Source organism: Schistocerca serialis, chromosome 1 (assembly GCF_023864345.2).
Source record: "Schistocerca serialis cubense isolate TAMUIC-IGC-003099 chromosome 1, iqSchSeri2.2, whole genome shotgun sequence".
Lineage (NCBI taxonomy): Eukaryota > Metazoa > Arthropoda > Insecta > Orthoptera > Acrididae > Schistocerca > Schistocerca serialis.
The window spans coordinates 388,903,271-388,920,016 of record NC_064638.1 but is presented as its reverse complement, the minus strand read 5'-3'; the positions used below and the strand labels follow the sequence as shown (position 1 = coordinate 388,920,016).

The following is a 16,746-nucleotide window of genomic DNA, read 5'->3' as shown; positions in this document are numbered from 1 at the left end:
AGCTGCGGGCACACTGACACAAAGGTCAAAGATTGCACACATTTAATTTTTTTTATTGAAAAAACACCTATTATGAACCTACAAGAAATTTAGGAGTTTGATACATTTCATAAGCAAATTCTTCTGTGTGTGATGGGTCGAACTCCAAACCTATATAATCCAGTTCCAAACTGAAAGGACCATTAATTTTGTCTCCAAGAGATATTCCCACATTTGTAACTTTGTCCAGTGGAATAGGGCATTGCTTGTCTTGCAGACGTCCTTTGCTTGCAAGAATGAACTTTGAAAAAGGTATCTGAAAAACAAATAAATAGAAACTTAAGGAAATAATTTGTTGAACAATTAATAATTTATTTAATGACACTTTCTTTTACAAAAAAATGGTTTGCAATAGGATTTATTTCTCTAACAACATCCATTTCTCCAATAATTTGTTTTAATAAAGTAGGAATTGTAAAAGTTTCTTATCAAAATTTAATAGTTTCCTAAATTATTTTAGAAGTGTTCTGTAATCTAGCAAGCCAGTGCATTCAAAATAAAATTTCCACAGACAAAATTCTTCCCAAAGAGGTTACACAGCACATTATATTACAAACAGAGAACCACCTGCTGTACATCTCTACCTGTAACTTATTAAACAATCTATATTTAATTGTAGTTTTATTTTATGACCATTTTCATCAGACAGATTTTAACCACTGTTGCTTTTATTTTCTCTGTTGGCAGTCTGTTGTCATCTATGTAACTCTGTGTCACATTTTTATACTTTTAGTACCAATTTACTTTTCTCTTTAATGTACTTAAACATTTTCATAAAAAATACTTCTTTTTTCTTCTTTCAGATAATGCTTCTTCATATGCAGTTTTCTGTGACACCACCTCTTCATTTTTTTCTGGCCTTTCTAAATTAATTACAGTACTTCCTACTTTCTGTGGGCATAGTGCAGATCTGGTTTTGGCACTGAGTGTGTTCTGGGCGACTGTCCAATACATCTTGCAATAAAACAAATGAGAATATCTAAATACGTTAAAACTATATAATGTTCTTTGTTTGATATTATTTCTCCAAGCTGCCTTTTCTCTTTGTTGTTGTCCTATGCATTTGCTTCTTTCCCTTCTTAGTTTCTTCTAATATAAATACCTCCACCTCTTTCTTGCACATCTATTTTGTCTCATTCTGTTCATTACTGTCATATCATAATTTTTATTTGTTTAATTTCTGACTTTTCCCCAATTCTCTTACCGTTTTTGTATATTTTCTCTCTCCTGTGTCACCTGCTGCTCCTCTCTTTACACTATTTTCTTTTAGCTATAATGAATTCTGTTACACTCTATGTTTATTCCTTTTGCAAACATGCTTGTGTAGATTCAAAACTTCATTCTCGTATATTTTTTCAAGTACACACACACACACACACACACACACACACACACACACACACACACTGGAGTTTTATTTTCTGGCAACAAGAAGGTCATTATATGTAGAGCACAAGATCAGGTTGGGGAAGAATGGGAAAAGAAATCAGCAGTTTCCTTCTCAAAGGACTCACCCTGGTATTTGCTTTAATTCATTTCGAGAAACCACAGAAAACCTAACTTAGGCTATGCAGATGAAAATTTGAACTGCCATCTTCTCGAATCCAAGTCCATTCTCTTCACCACTGTAGCACCTCACTCCAATCTGGCATCATTTTTGGCAAAGTCTGTAAGATGTCTTCACCACTGTAGCACTTCACTCCAACAATCTGGCATCATTTTTGGCAAAGTCTGTAAGATGTCTTCACCACTGTAGCACTTCACTCCAATCTGGTATCATTTTTTGCCAACGTCTATAAGACTTTAACCCATCTCTGAAGATCTCGTTGTCGACGGGGCGTTAAGCTTTAATCTTCCTTCCTATTTCTTGAGATTGTAACCTTGAAAGTACATGTTTCAGGCTACAGTCCTTCTCTCACTAACCTCCTCATTTGCAATCACAATAATCTTTTCCTATCACCATACTCTGCCTCCTCTGCTTATACATTTATTCTGGCATTTTTCACACCAAATTCTTGAACAGCCTGTACCTCATGTTCTACTGGGGTGTGTCATTTACTGAGCCAAACTTTAAATTGCATTTAAAAAAATCTTCAACTGATAATGTTATTATACATACAACTTGGCTACCTTAACACTAACATTCCTACATCTGATCCACTCTGGTTCCAAACACAGTGACATGGCCAGTTCACAAGCATCTCATGCTCCAATGTTGCACAGGTATTAGTGGCTGGAAGAAAGCTCAGCACTGTTACCAAATCTTGTATGCTGCTTTGGCATAAGAGTCTTCTCAGAATAGGAATGGTGGATCTCCTGCCTCAAAACATAAGCTGCCTGTGGGACATGTCCTATAATCTCTTTGTAGTCTAGTTGGTGCCTTCACGGTATATCAAATCTATAATGTTTTAATATTTTGGCCATTCTGATCTATTTACCTTGCAGCCAATATCCAAACAAGACCAAATAAACACTTCATTATATTCAATACTTCATGGGCTGTTACATGTTATACTGGAGTTTACTCTGTCAGTGATATTTGTATGTCTGGTTGTCAAGACAGCTACATAGATATTTGTTGTATTTGCTATCAACTGTCATTTATGCTGAATAGGTAAATATGTCTTTTAGTTTATATTATTCTATTATAGACCTGAAGAAGGTATTGTTAAACTAAAACTAGTAGTCACCATAACAGCAACGCAACTGAGACAGTAGAAAACAAAGAATAATTTCAATACCAAAGAAAGAAACTAACCGCAGTGCCACAAAATAACACTAGTGTTCAATTAATTAAGGCTACTTGAAGAACTATGAAAAATAAAGCAAACCACAGAGCCGTGAGTGATTCAATAAATTACGATACCTTTGTAAGCTGCCAATATGGGCCACCACGAGTGTGTAAGACATATGTGTACATGTCATTCCACATTATGTCATAGTACCCAGCAGTAGATAAGTTTAAAATATAAGTACGTCCATCACCTCGCACTTTCAGTACTAAATGCGTGTACATGCACCAGTTGTAGTATGCATCCCTTTTAAATGATTTCTGTAAGAAAAATGTAAGAAGAAATAAATGTGTAGTTTAACCAAATATGAATGTAAAGCAACATAAAAATTTTCAAATATGTGTACATTTTGGGAAAACATACAGAACGTAGAGAACATGACAAGGTCAAGTTATAAGTATCCTGGTATTTCAGAAAAAAAAAAAAAAAAGAAATGGGGTAGGAGTTTTGAATGTGGTACACAAAGGGAAACATCAGAATGCAGGTTTAAGTGGGACATAAACATAAGGAGTGAGCAACAATTAGGTACCATCCAGTTCATGAGAACTGACAGAATAGTCCAAGCATGCAGATCTAATACTGTGGGAAATCGTGGAATTCTAATAAAGGACTTTGGCGGAACTGATGGGTCTTCTTAGATTAATGGTTAAGTTAGTTCTCTTTGCTGATGATACAAGTATAGTAATCACTCCTGAGAAACAAGAATTAACTGATGAAATTGTCAATACTGTCTTTCAGAAAATTACTAAGTGGTTCCTTGTAAACGGACTCTCACTGAATTTTGATAAGACACAGTACATACAGTTCCGTACAGTGAATGGTATGACGCCATTAATAAATATAGACCTTAATCAGAAGCATATAGCTAAGGTAGAATATTCCAAATTTTTAGGTATGTCCATTGATGAGAGATTAAATTGGAAGAAACACATTGATGATCTGCTGAAACGTTTGAGTTCAGCTACTTATGCAATAAGGGTCATTGCAAATTTTGGTGATAAACATCTTAGTAAATTAGCTTACTACGCCTATTTTCACTCATTGCTTTCATATGGCATCATATTTTGGGGTAATTCATCACTGAGGAATAAAGTATTTATTGCACAAAAACGTGTAATCAGAATAATAGCTGGAGTCCACCCAAGATCATCCTGCAGACATTTATTTAAGGATCTAGGGATATTCACAGTAGCTTCTCAGTATATATACTCTCTTATGAAATTTGTTATTAACAACCAAACCCAATTCAAAAGTAATAGCAGTGTGCATAACTACAATACTAGGAGAAAGGACGATCTTCACTATTCAAGATTAAATCTAACTTTGGCACAGAAAGGGGTGAATTATACTGGCACTAAAGTAGTTGGTCACTTACCAAATAGTATCAAAAGTCTGACAGATAACCAACAAGTATTTAAGAAGAAACTAAAAGAATTTCTGAATGACAACTCCTTCTACTCCACAGAGGAATTTTTAGATAGAAATTAAGAAAAAAAATATTAAAAAAAATTAATAAAATAAAATAAAAATAAAAAACCACAAAAAAATAAAGTTGTTATATTAACTTAAGTATGTTGTTAAATTAACCTAATTATGTCATGTATTGGAAAATTCGACTCGTTCCACATCATTACGAAATATCGTATTCATGATCCATGGAACTAGTATTAATCTAATCTAATCTAATCTATTTCAAATAGTGTTTGAGTGGTACGGTACCAGAAAAGTCCCAACGTTGCATGGTAAAGAGTATTTTACAAAGATGACAGTGTGCACAAAAATAATGGTTCGTCAATAACCATAGTATGGCTAAACTTAGTTGTCATGCTGGTAGGTCCTTACACAGTACTGGTAACTTAGCATCAGAGCCCTAAAGTCATAACCAATCTTGGTGAATATCTCATATTCCAGCGTTTTTCTCATGTTTTAGTGCACTTGCGTGGGAGTATTGCTGCTTTCTGTGTTGGCTCAAATTCGCTCCTGAATTTCTACCAACAAAAGAAGCACAACCCATGGATAACACTTCATATATGGTAGTGAATACTAATGCCGTGGATCTGTAGGTGGTTTGCATGAGACACTACAACCATCTACTTATTCTACTTGGCATGCTGTTTAAAGAACAAAGGTGATTAACTGCAGCACAGCTAGCCTGAATAAAAAACAAAGCCAAACTCTACCTATGATTGCTGATTTTGCGGCACAGTTTCCAAGATCTGCCAATCCAGTTATGGTGAAATGTGCACTAAAGTAAAACTATGTAACCAGTACGAAGGTCAAGTGCCTAATTGAGCTTAGGGAGAAAACTATTGCTGTTGTGAGAGACTGGATGAGGGTGGTGGTGGTGGTGGTGGTGGTGGTGGTGGTGGTTTTATGGCACTCAACAGCATGGTTATCAATGTTTGTTTTGAGTGTGAACGTATGCATTTTGACAAAGTCTTTCTATGGAAGTAATAATCTTGAGGTGCAGCTCGTGAGGAAACCGTCCAGCAACATCTATGAGGAGAAGGGAGGCTGCCTGTAGGAGCCCTACCTGCACCAAGAAACGAACTTCCCAACATATGCCAGTGCCTACACTGACTGTTCTATAAATGCTATCTCAAGATCAAGCATTCCCCATCAGTCTCTCTTTTACACTGAACTAATGACAATAAAAATCATTAATGACAATTCAAATTACTGCAATTTGAAATCAGCACTTTATTATGAGTGAATGTTTAAACATATAGTTGAATAAGAAAGAACCGCATGTGTTGATACATTATTTTCATTGCAATTGTCCCTAGCTGCCATGCTGGTTTAGACATTTCCTTGGAGTCTCAGATGACCTGGTACCTACCAGAAGACTACTTCATTTACCTGCGGTTGTATTAAGTGAACGGTGCCTTTGTATGTATTGTGCCCCCATATATGCCAAATGGTCCCTTGAGCACATATAAAATCAGAGGTGATTAAAAAATTATTTACTGTCTGCACCTCATAGAGCTCTGCATGAGACAAGACAATGTCAGGGGAGACTACAGCTTGGACCCGTTGTGGAAATAGCTCCTTAATTTCAGTGTTCATTTAAAATGTTTATTGAAAAATAAAATCTGATGTAACAGATTCCTTGTACTAAAACAAAATTTAAAAGCATACTTGACCTCACTAGTAACTAGAGAGGATATTTGCTCCAACCGTGTGTTAAAACATTGAGGTTTACCTCAACAAGTGTAGCACATTGCTCCTTTGCTCTAATCCCAAACAATTTACACACACGCACACACACACTCCATGAGCAATTTCTGCCAAATGTTGAATTCGTTAGCCTCAGCGCAAAGGCTATGTGTGTAACTTGTCCTGAAGACTTCTCTCATCATTCTAATTCTCCCATGATGAACAGAATCCAAAGTCTTTAGGTAGGAAGATCATGCAGGTATAGTCTACATTTACAGCTACATTTATACTCCGCAAGCCATCCAATGGTGTGTGGCGCAGGGCACTTTATGTGCCACTGTCATTACCTCCCTTTCCTGTTCCAGTCGCGTCACTATCCAAGACTGAATGAAGGCTCTAAAATAATAGCAGGGAGGACTTGTCTACTCTCCCGTACCTGCCCAATGGCACTTTTCAGGTGCTATATTGACTTTAAGGTGATGATACATAATATATCCGCTGTCCGCAGATAGGAAAATCTCAGAGTGTGAGTTACAGCGGTTTTATTTAAACTAAAGTCTTTCTTCAAAATTTACAAAACAATATTCGTGAGGTAGGACTGATCCTCCAAGACTACCAATAACTAAATCAGAGATTCTTCCAAACGTAAACTGTCTGTAGTAACCAGACAACTTCACCAAACCAAGCCCCGGGCGTCTTGTGAAGAGCAGCGCGGAGTCCACGTTGCCGTCACCTGAGTCCGAGGACGAGTAGAGGCCCGGCGAGGATGGCTTTGGTACACTGGCAGCGGTGGACGATGACGCGGCAGCTACGATGGCACCAGTGGGCTCGCTCGGCATGAACTGCCTCTCTAGGCTCCTGCGCCAACCTAAATACTGCTTGGCGCATGGATATGGCTGGCTCTATTTGCAGTCACGTGTCGAGCGGAAGGAAAGAGGTCCACGGCTGTAGTGACTTGCGGCGCCGTGGACGCCTCCTGGTGGTCTCTGGGAAGCGTCTGTGTTTCCAGGATGACCGGCCAGGCTGACCCCTGCTCGGTCTGGGGCCCGCTGTACCGGTCTGCTTCACAGGAAGCGAGAGTTGCAGGCGCTTAGTCTGAACACAGTAATACAGGCATAAGCTGGAGTGGAAACTTACCCCTTACCAACCCCAGATGAATCTCTTCAAATAAGGCCACAATATTTTTTTTTCAGTAAAACAGAGAGGCACATTTTCACATTCCCTTGGATGCAGCATCACAAGCTTACCTAGTACTCAATAAGCTATACTGCCTCTACTGTAATAACTGGTTACCTTTCAGTATCTCATCAGCCCTACCATATTCCATTGTTGCCCACATCAGTTACTACAAGGTATTTCATACTGTTCTGGATACTTGTATGATGTCTTTGTTACAAGTGTGATTCTAGATGACCGCATTGCAACTCTAAACTCTCATTCCAGAAGCTGGCAGCAAGCTGCACACATATTCTTTCATGCAACTGCCTTGACATATTTGGGGTTAAAACTCTCAGCCAATTGACTCAAACCAACAGAAGATGAGAGGCTCTCACTATCATCTCGCATATCAGAAATTTAAATTCTTCCTTTACAGATAGAAATGCTGGACAGAAATGTTATGTTGTCACATACAACTGACTGTTCCTCACCACATTTAGTCTTGAGTATCACTTACCAGACCAGATCGCCCATCACTTCCAACGCTGTACTTGTTCGATTTTTACTATTCTACCCACCAGCGGGCAGCAACATTACACACTAGCAGCAACATTACACACTAATGTGGCTGTGCTGCCCCTTTTCCCCAGGGCCCTGCCCCAGCTTTTGACCAACAGCAGTTAGTATGTTTCCAGCTAGACTTAAAATCGTATTCAGCCAATTCAGCTACCCCGTAACATTACACGACATTACAACAACCACCTGCAAGCACCCAATGTTACATCCAAGCACCCAATGTTACATCACCTCACTCACTTTGTGCAACACGGGTGGCCTCAATTTTCATCCCTAATGGTCACACTGGAATCAAGTGCACCTGAACCAAGGGGTTCTGTAGTGGGTCTCAGATAACAATCACTGCCGTGTTTTGATCCCTTCCCCCTCTTCAGGCATGAATGCTGTGCCAGCTGAACGCTGCCCACTGGGATGTGTCCCAGATAAAAAGTATGGCATGACAACACATGTTCTAACCCAATACTGACTCCGAAATCGTGGACTTTGTCCACAAATATTCTGCCTGTCAGGCCCATCAAGCTTAGCCTCCCTAGCAGTTTCCTCCCTTGCCTGACACTGTGGACTTTTTCCACCAATGTTCCATTTTCCAAGCTCATCAAGCTGCTAGATTTCGCCGGCCCATTTTAATATGGTGTCGCCGAGCTGAGATATGTGTAAGTCTGAGTACTAATTTTTGCACTATATTTCAGAGTTAGATTGTTACATGTCACAGTTAATTATCGGACATCAGTTAGGACGAGACAGAAAGTGTGATGTGGCAACTTGTCATTGGACCACATTTAAGATGAGTACAATTTTGAAATTTTAAAATTACTTTTACTCAGACTATTATTTTTTCAACTTTCTTTTGTCTTGTGGCCGTCAATAGGTAGGATAATTGTGAATTTGCATGTAATGATAATTGGTTAGGTAGGTTAGTTTTCATATTTTGTGTCCAATATTATATTCAAATACGGCAAACATGGAAACTCTTGATACAACTGGAGTGATTTCATATACTCAATGCCTTCAATCTTCAGCACCTGTGACAGTCATCTCAGATATCACATTTCTTAGGATTTTCTCTCAGGCCTCAGGTTTATTAGAAAGATTGTCTCAACTCTTGGATCACAATTTTAAAAGTCAGAATAATGGTTTAAAGAATGGACTTACAAGTCAAAACCAGGACCTAAAAAAGAGTATTATTAATCTAAATGACACTGTTAAGGCAATCGAAAGGAAAATTCAGGCTATGCAGAAACAAGTAGTAAACTCTCAAAACTTAATCAATTACGTGAACTGCTGGCCTTAGAAATCCAAACAATAAACAATAATGTTGATAACACATGGGTGTGTGTGCAGAATGTTGAAGATGCTATTCCTAGTGAGGTAGGTAAAAGGAACTCTGAATAAAAAACTATGCACGAATATATAGAGCAGGAAAGTGAGTTCATCAAACAGAAACTAAAACTAAATAATGATCAAATCAGTAACCATACTACCAGTTTTAATAATAAAATTGAGACTTACCTCATAAATACTTCCCTGGGGATCTTAAAATACACCCAGTGGACTAGCTATGGCAATGTAAAGATAGTTTTCCTCTGAACTTGCCTGATTCTGTGAAAATCGAACTACCCAAACGTTTTCTTGATGATGAAGTGTTGTCATGGGCTAATCAAAATGTAAAGCCAAACATAATATTTAATGAATTCGAGCAGATTTTTTTGAATAAATTCTGGTCTGAAAGCAAACGGGTGGGCATCGAAAGAGCATTTTTGAACAGTAGTAGGTATAGACCAGTAATCTCTTGATGTGAGAATTTTGTGACAAACAATTATGTAAGCTTGCTCATCTGAACAAACCATTTGTTGACCTTATTGACGCCTTGAAAAGACCTCTACCAATGAGAGCTCATAGGTGCCTTGATTGCAGTAATGTTACTTGGTTGTTTATTTATTTATTTAGATTTTTTTGCACGGAATTATCAATATGATGGCTTTTGCAAATGTCAAGAGCAGTTACAAACATAAAATACATAGATCTCAGCCTTACAGGTAGTAATTAAACAGTAAATTGATTTTTGTCAAAATACATTACATCTTACACATATTAATACAGCCAGTTATTTTTTATAATTTATTTTACAGCTCTTAAACTTAACCATTTAAAATTCGTTGTGTGAACAGACACACTTCAATTAAGAATTCTTTTAGTTTTGATTTGAATTGCTTTTTATTACTACTTTTCATGGACTCTTGGAAATTTATTATACCATATTAGTCCAGTAGTATATGGGCTCTGGTCTGTCATTTTTAATCTTATTCTTTGTTGATAGTAATTCTCTTTGGACCTGGTGTTGTGGTCATGTATATCACTACATTTAGTTGCTTCGGTTTTCTGTGAGGCAAAAAAAGTAATTAATTTATAAAGATACAAAGAGTATATGGTGAAGTACTTGTGTTGTCTAAAAACATCACGGCAAGAGTCCTTACAGCCTAGTCGATGTATTGTAGCAATAGTACTCTGTTAAGGTGAATGTCTGCAGCGCGACCTCATATTTCTATACAGTAGCTAAGATGGGGAGAGACTGCCCCATAATACACAGTTTTAAGCATGTGGGTGGGCACCATTTTGGGCAGTTGGCTAAGAATATTCAGCCCATTGCTGACTTTTTGACATACAGCATTAATGTGGCTAATCCACAGGAGGTTTGAGTCCAGATGGACCCCTATGCTGCATACCTGATTTATGCAAGAGTGGTGCGAGCTGCCAGTTGTAAATATTAGCATATGGGATTTATTTACATCAACCTTTAATCCTTGTGCATGAAAATATGAACTTAATTCTAGTACCCCGTTACTTGCTGAAAATTTCAGTTCCTCACAATCTTTACCATGAAATAACACTGAGGTGTCATCAGCATAATTTACAATGTGCGAGTTAACGGGGAGTACATCATCATTAATATATGCTAAAAAGAGGAAAGGCCCAAGAATTGAGCCTTGAGGGACTCCATATGTCACTTTTTCACTTGTGGATTTAAAAGTTAAGATCTTATTGTCAGTTTGATTTATAAGTTTGGTACACTGCTTCCGATTCACCAGATAGGTAGATAGAAGTTTCACTGATGCATCACTGATATTGTATGCTCGCAGTTTTTTAAAGAGAAGCTCATGGTTTACCGAGTCAAAAGCTTTGCTCACGTCAAGGAATATTCCGGCTAAGTCCAGACCCCTTTCTATATTGCTATATACTTCATGGAAGAAACCGGTAACAGTAGTGGCTGTGCTTAGGTCTTTTCTAAAACCATGCTGCGACTCGGTAAGCATTTTGTGTCTTGAGAAAAATGTTGTGAGTTGTGATACGATAACTGTTTCAAATATTTTACTGAAGTTAGGGATTAGTGAATCGGTCTATAATTTGAAACTACTACTTTACTTCCCTTCTTATGGATTGGCTGAATTACACTTATTTTTTAAGGCATTTGGGTATATGTTTACATTAATACTATAGTTGATAAGATAGTTAAGGGGTTTAGTTATTTCATTGGTACATTTCCTTAACACAACATTTGAGATACCTTCCCATTCAGCTGAATGCTTGTTCTTTAGCTATTTTTTTGTGTTAAATATTGAATTACACTTATTTTTAAGGCATTTGGGTACATGTTTACATTAATACTATAGTTGATAAAATAGGTAAGGAGTTTATTTATTTCACTGGCACATTTCCTTAACACCACACTTGAGATACCATCCCATCCAGATGACTGCTTTTTCTTTAGCTTTTGTATTGTGTTAAATATTTCCTGTTGATTCACCTTCATAAATCCGAGCTCTATATCATCCGTGACATCATTTGGTGTGCCAGCCTGTAGATCTATAATGGGGGCTGGTTGGTCAAAAGGAGAGAGAAAATGCTTATTGAATGAATTACATTCTTCATTTGGATCTTTCACTAGATGGCCCTCATGTCTAATGCTAACTGGTTCACTCTGTCCCTTGCTGGTGGCTTTACAATGTTTACTGATTAGTCTCCAGGATGCCTTACCTATGCTGGCTGAACACACTATTGCATCATTATTTATCTGTTTCCTCAAGTGGAAAAGGTCTGTCTTAAAAGTTTTTTCGCTTGATTGTACTTTTCTGAAATATATGTAGCTTTGTTTCCTTATATAAACAGTCAAGATCATATATATTTCTCCTCTGCTAACTTAATTTTGAAGGCACTGATGTTGGTGCTATTCAGGATCCGCTTCTTCTCAATTATCTTAGTTGCTGTTGGTATAACAAACCTTAAATATTCCTGACAGTAGCGATCTGAGTAACGGAAATCAACACTTTGAAAGTTAACACTGTCTTTTACATTTTTGTTGACTATTACATAATCTGTCTTACTGGAGCTTGACTCTGTTATTGTAGTGTCAGAGTTCAATATATTTGTGAGACTATATGAGTTTAATAGATCTGTTATTTTTGGACCACAATAACAGCCATTTCAATTGTTCCTTCTTTGCAGTATTGTTCAACAAATGAGATTTTCTTAAATGGAAGATGTTCATTTACAAATATTGCCACCCCACCCCCTTTGTGTTGTTGCCTGCAGTAACTATCTGCTAACACATAACCACCTAATTTGTAATACTCAATTTCATTGTCTTTTAGTCCATGTTCTGTAATTGCTAACAGGTTTGGTGAATTCACATCCACAAATACTTGCAGCAAATTGAGTTTATGCCTAAGATACCGCACATTTAGATGCATGATATTTTACAACACTTTGTGACATGGTATTCTGAATCCAATTATTACACAAGTCGTTAACACTGCACTGTAATGACAATTTACTCACTTCCAAGTCAGTTTCTTTGGAATGTGAACAGGGTTCTTTCCAATCCAATCCAATCCAATATCTACTACTGATGGCAGCAAGCTCCAATATCATTTGGCTGGGAAACTAGACCTACATGTAAGTGTAAACCGTGAACCCGATATGGTTATGACACATGATGATCATTATGTAAAAAATGTTGTGACTAACGTACTGTCTGTAGGGGAAATTGTGAAGAAGAGAAATACAGTCACTTTTGACATGCACAGAGCAAGAGTAATGAATGAAAATGGTGAAGTGAGAACTGCAGCAAGTAACGAAAGGGGTATTTTTAAGTTAGATACCATTGACAGTAAACATAGAAGTGTTAGTCATTCAGTGAACTCAGTGGAAGGTTTTTTATGGCACCGCTGACTTGGACAACTAAATAGAAAGAGTATGTCTTTAACAAGGGATATGGTAAAGGGAATACAGAATTATAGTGTATCCAAGGACCCTTGTGAGATATGCAGGAAGGAAAACAAGTGAGGCTACCTTTTAAGACTAGTAAAAGTAAATCTGCAGAGGTCTTACAGTTAATCCATACAAACGTATGTGGCCCAATGGAGCACAAATCCATAGGTGGGAGTTATTATTTTCTTATGTTTACTGATGATTATTCATGATGTACTCATGTTATTTTCTAAGTTCCAAAGACAAAGTGACACTTTTGAGGAATATCATACGGTTGAAAGGTGGATGGGAAAGAAGATTAAGGTCATCAGGTCTGATAATGGGAGAGAATACATTAACCAGAAATTGAAGACACTTCTGGCAAAAATGGGAATCAGGCATCAAACTACCATAAAGTGCAGCCCATCTCAAAATGGGGTTGCTGAGAGGGCTAATAGGACCATTGTCAGAAAAGAAAGGGGCATGACAACAGGAGCATGACAACAGATGCTGGATTATCAAAAGATTTTTGGGCAGAGGTGATATTAACAGCTGTAGATTTGAACAATAGATCACCTACAAAAGCATAACGGAATAGATCCTCCTATGAGATATGGGTAGGAAGGAAACCTGACCTAAGCAATAAAGGGTTTTTGAGCGTGATGTAATGGTGCACATTCCAAAACAGCTGAGAGGAAAATGGGACCCAAAAGCTAAATAGTATATTTTTGTATGCTATTGTGAGAATTCAAAGGGCTACTGATTAATGGATCCATTGAATAAAAGGATAGTTACAAGCAGATATGTAGTATTCTTTGAAAATAGAAAGGACTCTGAAGAGGGCAAGACCACTAAATTAATTGCACCTAGTTCCAAGAATGAAACATTATGTGAAGAAGGAGAAAATGAAGAACAGGAAGATGACAGTCAAAGGCAAATGGAGACTATTTATGATGACCATGAGTTTGAGGACGAATAAAATGAAGAGAACAATGTAAGGCGCTCTTCTCGCATACCAAAACCAAAACAATATCCGGATTTTGGGATGTATGCAGCCCAATCTTTTAATAATGAGCCAGCAACAGCAGAAGAAGCAATGTGTGGCCCGAACTATCAAAAATGGAAAGAAGCGATGGAGAGGGAATTGGAATGTTTATCTCAGAACGAAACCTTTGAATGGGTATATACGCCATCAGATAAGAAACCATGGATATTCACTTCGAAGAGCCCGAAAATTCATCACCGAGATATAAAGCATGACTTGTACTAAAAGGGTATCTGGAAAAAAAGGGGTAGATTACAAAGAAACTTTTTCACCTGCAGTCAAGTATGCCTCATTGAGATATCTTTTAGCCTTGGCAGCAAAACGAAATTTAACAATTCATCATATGGATGCAAGAGCAGCACATTTAAATGGGAAATTGGAGGAGAAGACATATTTCATTTCACCAAGATAAGTCATGAAAACCAGACTGGAAAGGGAAAAGATTTGGCATTTGCGAAAAAGTATTTATGGACTTAAATGGAGTGGGCATTGCTGGAATCGATGTCTACATAAAATTCTAATGAATGTGAATACAAAGCACTTTAAGGCAGAGCCCTGTATATACTATAAAGGGGGAAGAGAAGGAATAATAATAATAATAATAATAATAATAATGGCAATATGGGTGGACGACTTTTTTTATCCTGACTGAAAACGAAAGCCAATTGAGTATGTTTAACAAATAGCTTCAAACCAAGTCTAAGGTGCATGATTTGGAAAAAGTTAAATGTTATTTACGTATGCAGATCACTAAGGATGAAGAGAGACAAGATCTGAGCACAAATCAATCATCATATACAGAAAAAAACTTAAAGAAATTTAGCATGAGTGATTGTAAACCCATAACTACTCCAATGGAAGTAGGAGTGAAGTTAAATATAAATGAGACAGTTGTGGAATGTGATAAAAATGTTCCATATTTAGAAGCAGTAGCGAGTCTGTTATATTTGTCTCAAATGTCACGACCTGATATTGCTTTCACCACCAACACAGTGAGCAGATTTTGCAAAGACCCAAAGGAAACCCATTGGAAAGGATATTCCAGTATCTAAGAGGAACTTCAAACCACAATTTAAGATACCATAGAGAAGGTAATGCAAAACTAGAAGGCTACAGTGATGCACACTGGGGGAGCGAATTGGGAGATAGGCACTCTACTACTGGCTGCTGCTTTAAATTCACGGGAGGGGGGGGGGGGGGGGCGGGGCTTCATTTGATGGTGCTGTCAAAAGCAAAAAACTGTTACATTGAGTAACATAGAGACCAAGTATATGGTTGTATCTTACACCACACAGGAAGCATTGTGGCTAAGAACACTAATATGTGAAATAGAACCCAATTTCATTGTGGAACTTACAATGATCTTCTGTGACAATAAAGGAACTATTGACCTAGCTAAAACTGATGTCACTAGTGCTAGGACAAAACATATTGATATAAGGCACCATTTTATTTGTGACCAGATAGAGCAACAGAACATCGACGTTGACTACCTGCGCACAGAAGACATGTTGGCTGACCTTCTGACAAAACCCTTGGACAAAGAGAAGTCTGAAAAGATAGTGGGTTTATTTGCTGTATCTTGTGAAGGCAAACCACAAAATATATGTTAAAGGGGTGTGCTGGAACTGTGTGAACAATATATTTCATGTGAGATGGCAGCAAAGTGCATCATGTGAAATATAGCAGACCTCTAAGGTGCTATTGTACACTCTGAGTTTTATGTGTTTAATACAATATTCCTTGGCTGTTGTGTTCAATGTATTTTACCTGGAAGTGCAAATATAGTTACTGGCTCTAAATGTCTTTTACTCACTATTACTTATTCAACTGTGTCGACTGTAATAATCAGCAAAATAGACAAAATTGTAACAAAAGTAAACGTAATACTTATAATAACAGTAGTAACTGTAATAATAGTAACAGGAATGGTAATGGTAATATTCAGAACAGAAATCATAGTAACCAGAACCAGGAAAACTTTTTACATACCTTCACTTGGTGTTTGTCAGGTGGAGGAGGTAAATAATTTCATGACCAGGCAGTGAAAAATTCAGATCAAGAGGAGTGTGATTATGAGTGTGTATGTGACCATCCCGTTAAAGCAAATAATTTTGAAAGTAAGTTTTGAGATATTATAATTAAAGAGATGTACAGTGGTAAGAAATGTACTGTGTAACTTTATGAACTTGAAGGAGTTTAATAAAACTGTTTAACTCTGGATGTTCTGTGGAAGATGTAGATGTTCACAGTGATTTCTTTGGTATTGATATTTTAATGTACCCTGTGAGCAGGAGACTTTAGTGACTAACTGTGATGAGGATGGGGAGGCTTATGCTGGGTCAGTAGTGGTGAAAGTGTGTGACACCCAGGTGAATGGTGTGAGCACTAATGAATGGTGTCAGCACTAATGATTTAGCAGTTGAAGCTGAAGCTGATACACTTAATATAGAAGAGCTGGACAGTATGGTTTATGCTGAAGTAATTGATCATGAACCTGACCGGTGGTAAGGATCAGGAGAGTCAACTCGTTCCAATCAACATTAGTGATATTTTGTGCGAATGCCAGAACATAGAACACAATATTGTGAGGTAAATACAAGGATTATTGAACATTTCAGAGATGTTGGTGAGGACGGGTCAAATTTCAGCTCAGACAGTCAGTTTGCTGATCATTTTCAGGCAGTTTTTACTTGCAGCACTAATGAGTACACCTATTCAAGTCCAATCTGTAAG

At 37.4% G+C, this 16,746-nt stretch overlaps 1 protein-coding gene across 1 annotated transcript in view; it reads right to left on the bottom strand.

Moving 5' to 3' along the window:
• Nucleotides 1–37: 37 nt before the first annotated feature.
• Nucleotides 38–16,746, bottom strand: part of LOC126471262 (complex I intermediate-associated protein 30, mitochondrial) — a 47,287-nt gene continuing 30,578 nt past the window's right edge. Inside the window, exons 3-4 of the mRNA XM_050099384.1 lie at nt 2,906–3,091; nt 38–295 (exon numbers count right to left, since the gene is read on the bottom strand). Coding sequence (XP_049955341.1) covers nt 71–295; nt 2,906–3,091 — 411 coding nt within the window. The 3' untranslated portion in view covers nt 38–70. The remainder of the gene's footprint in view (nt 296–2,905; nt 3,092–16,746) is intronic.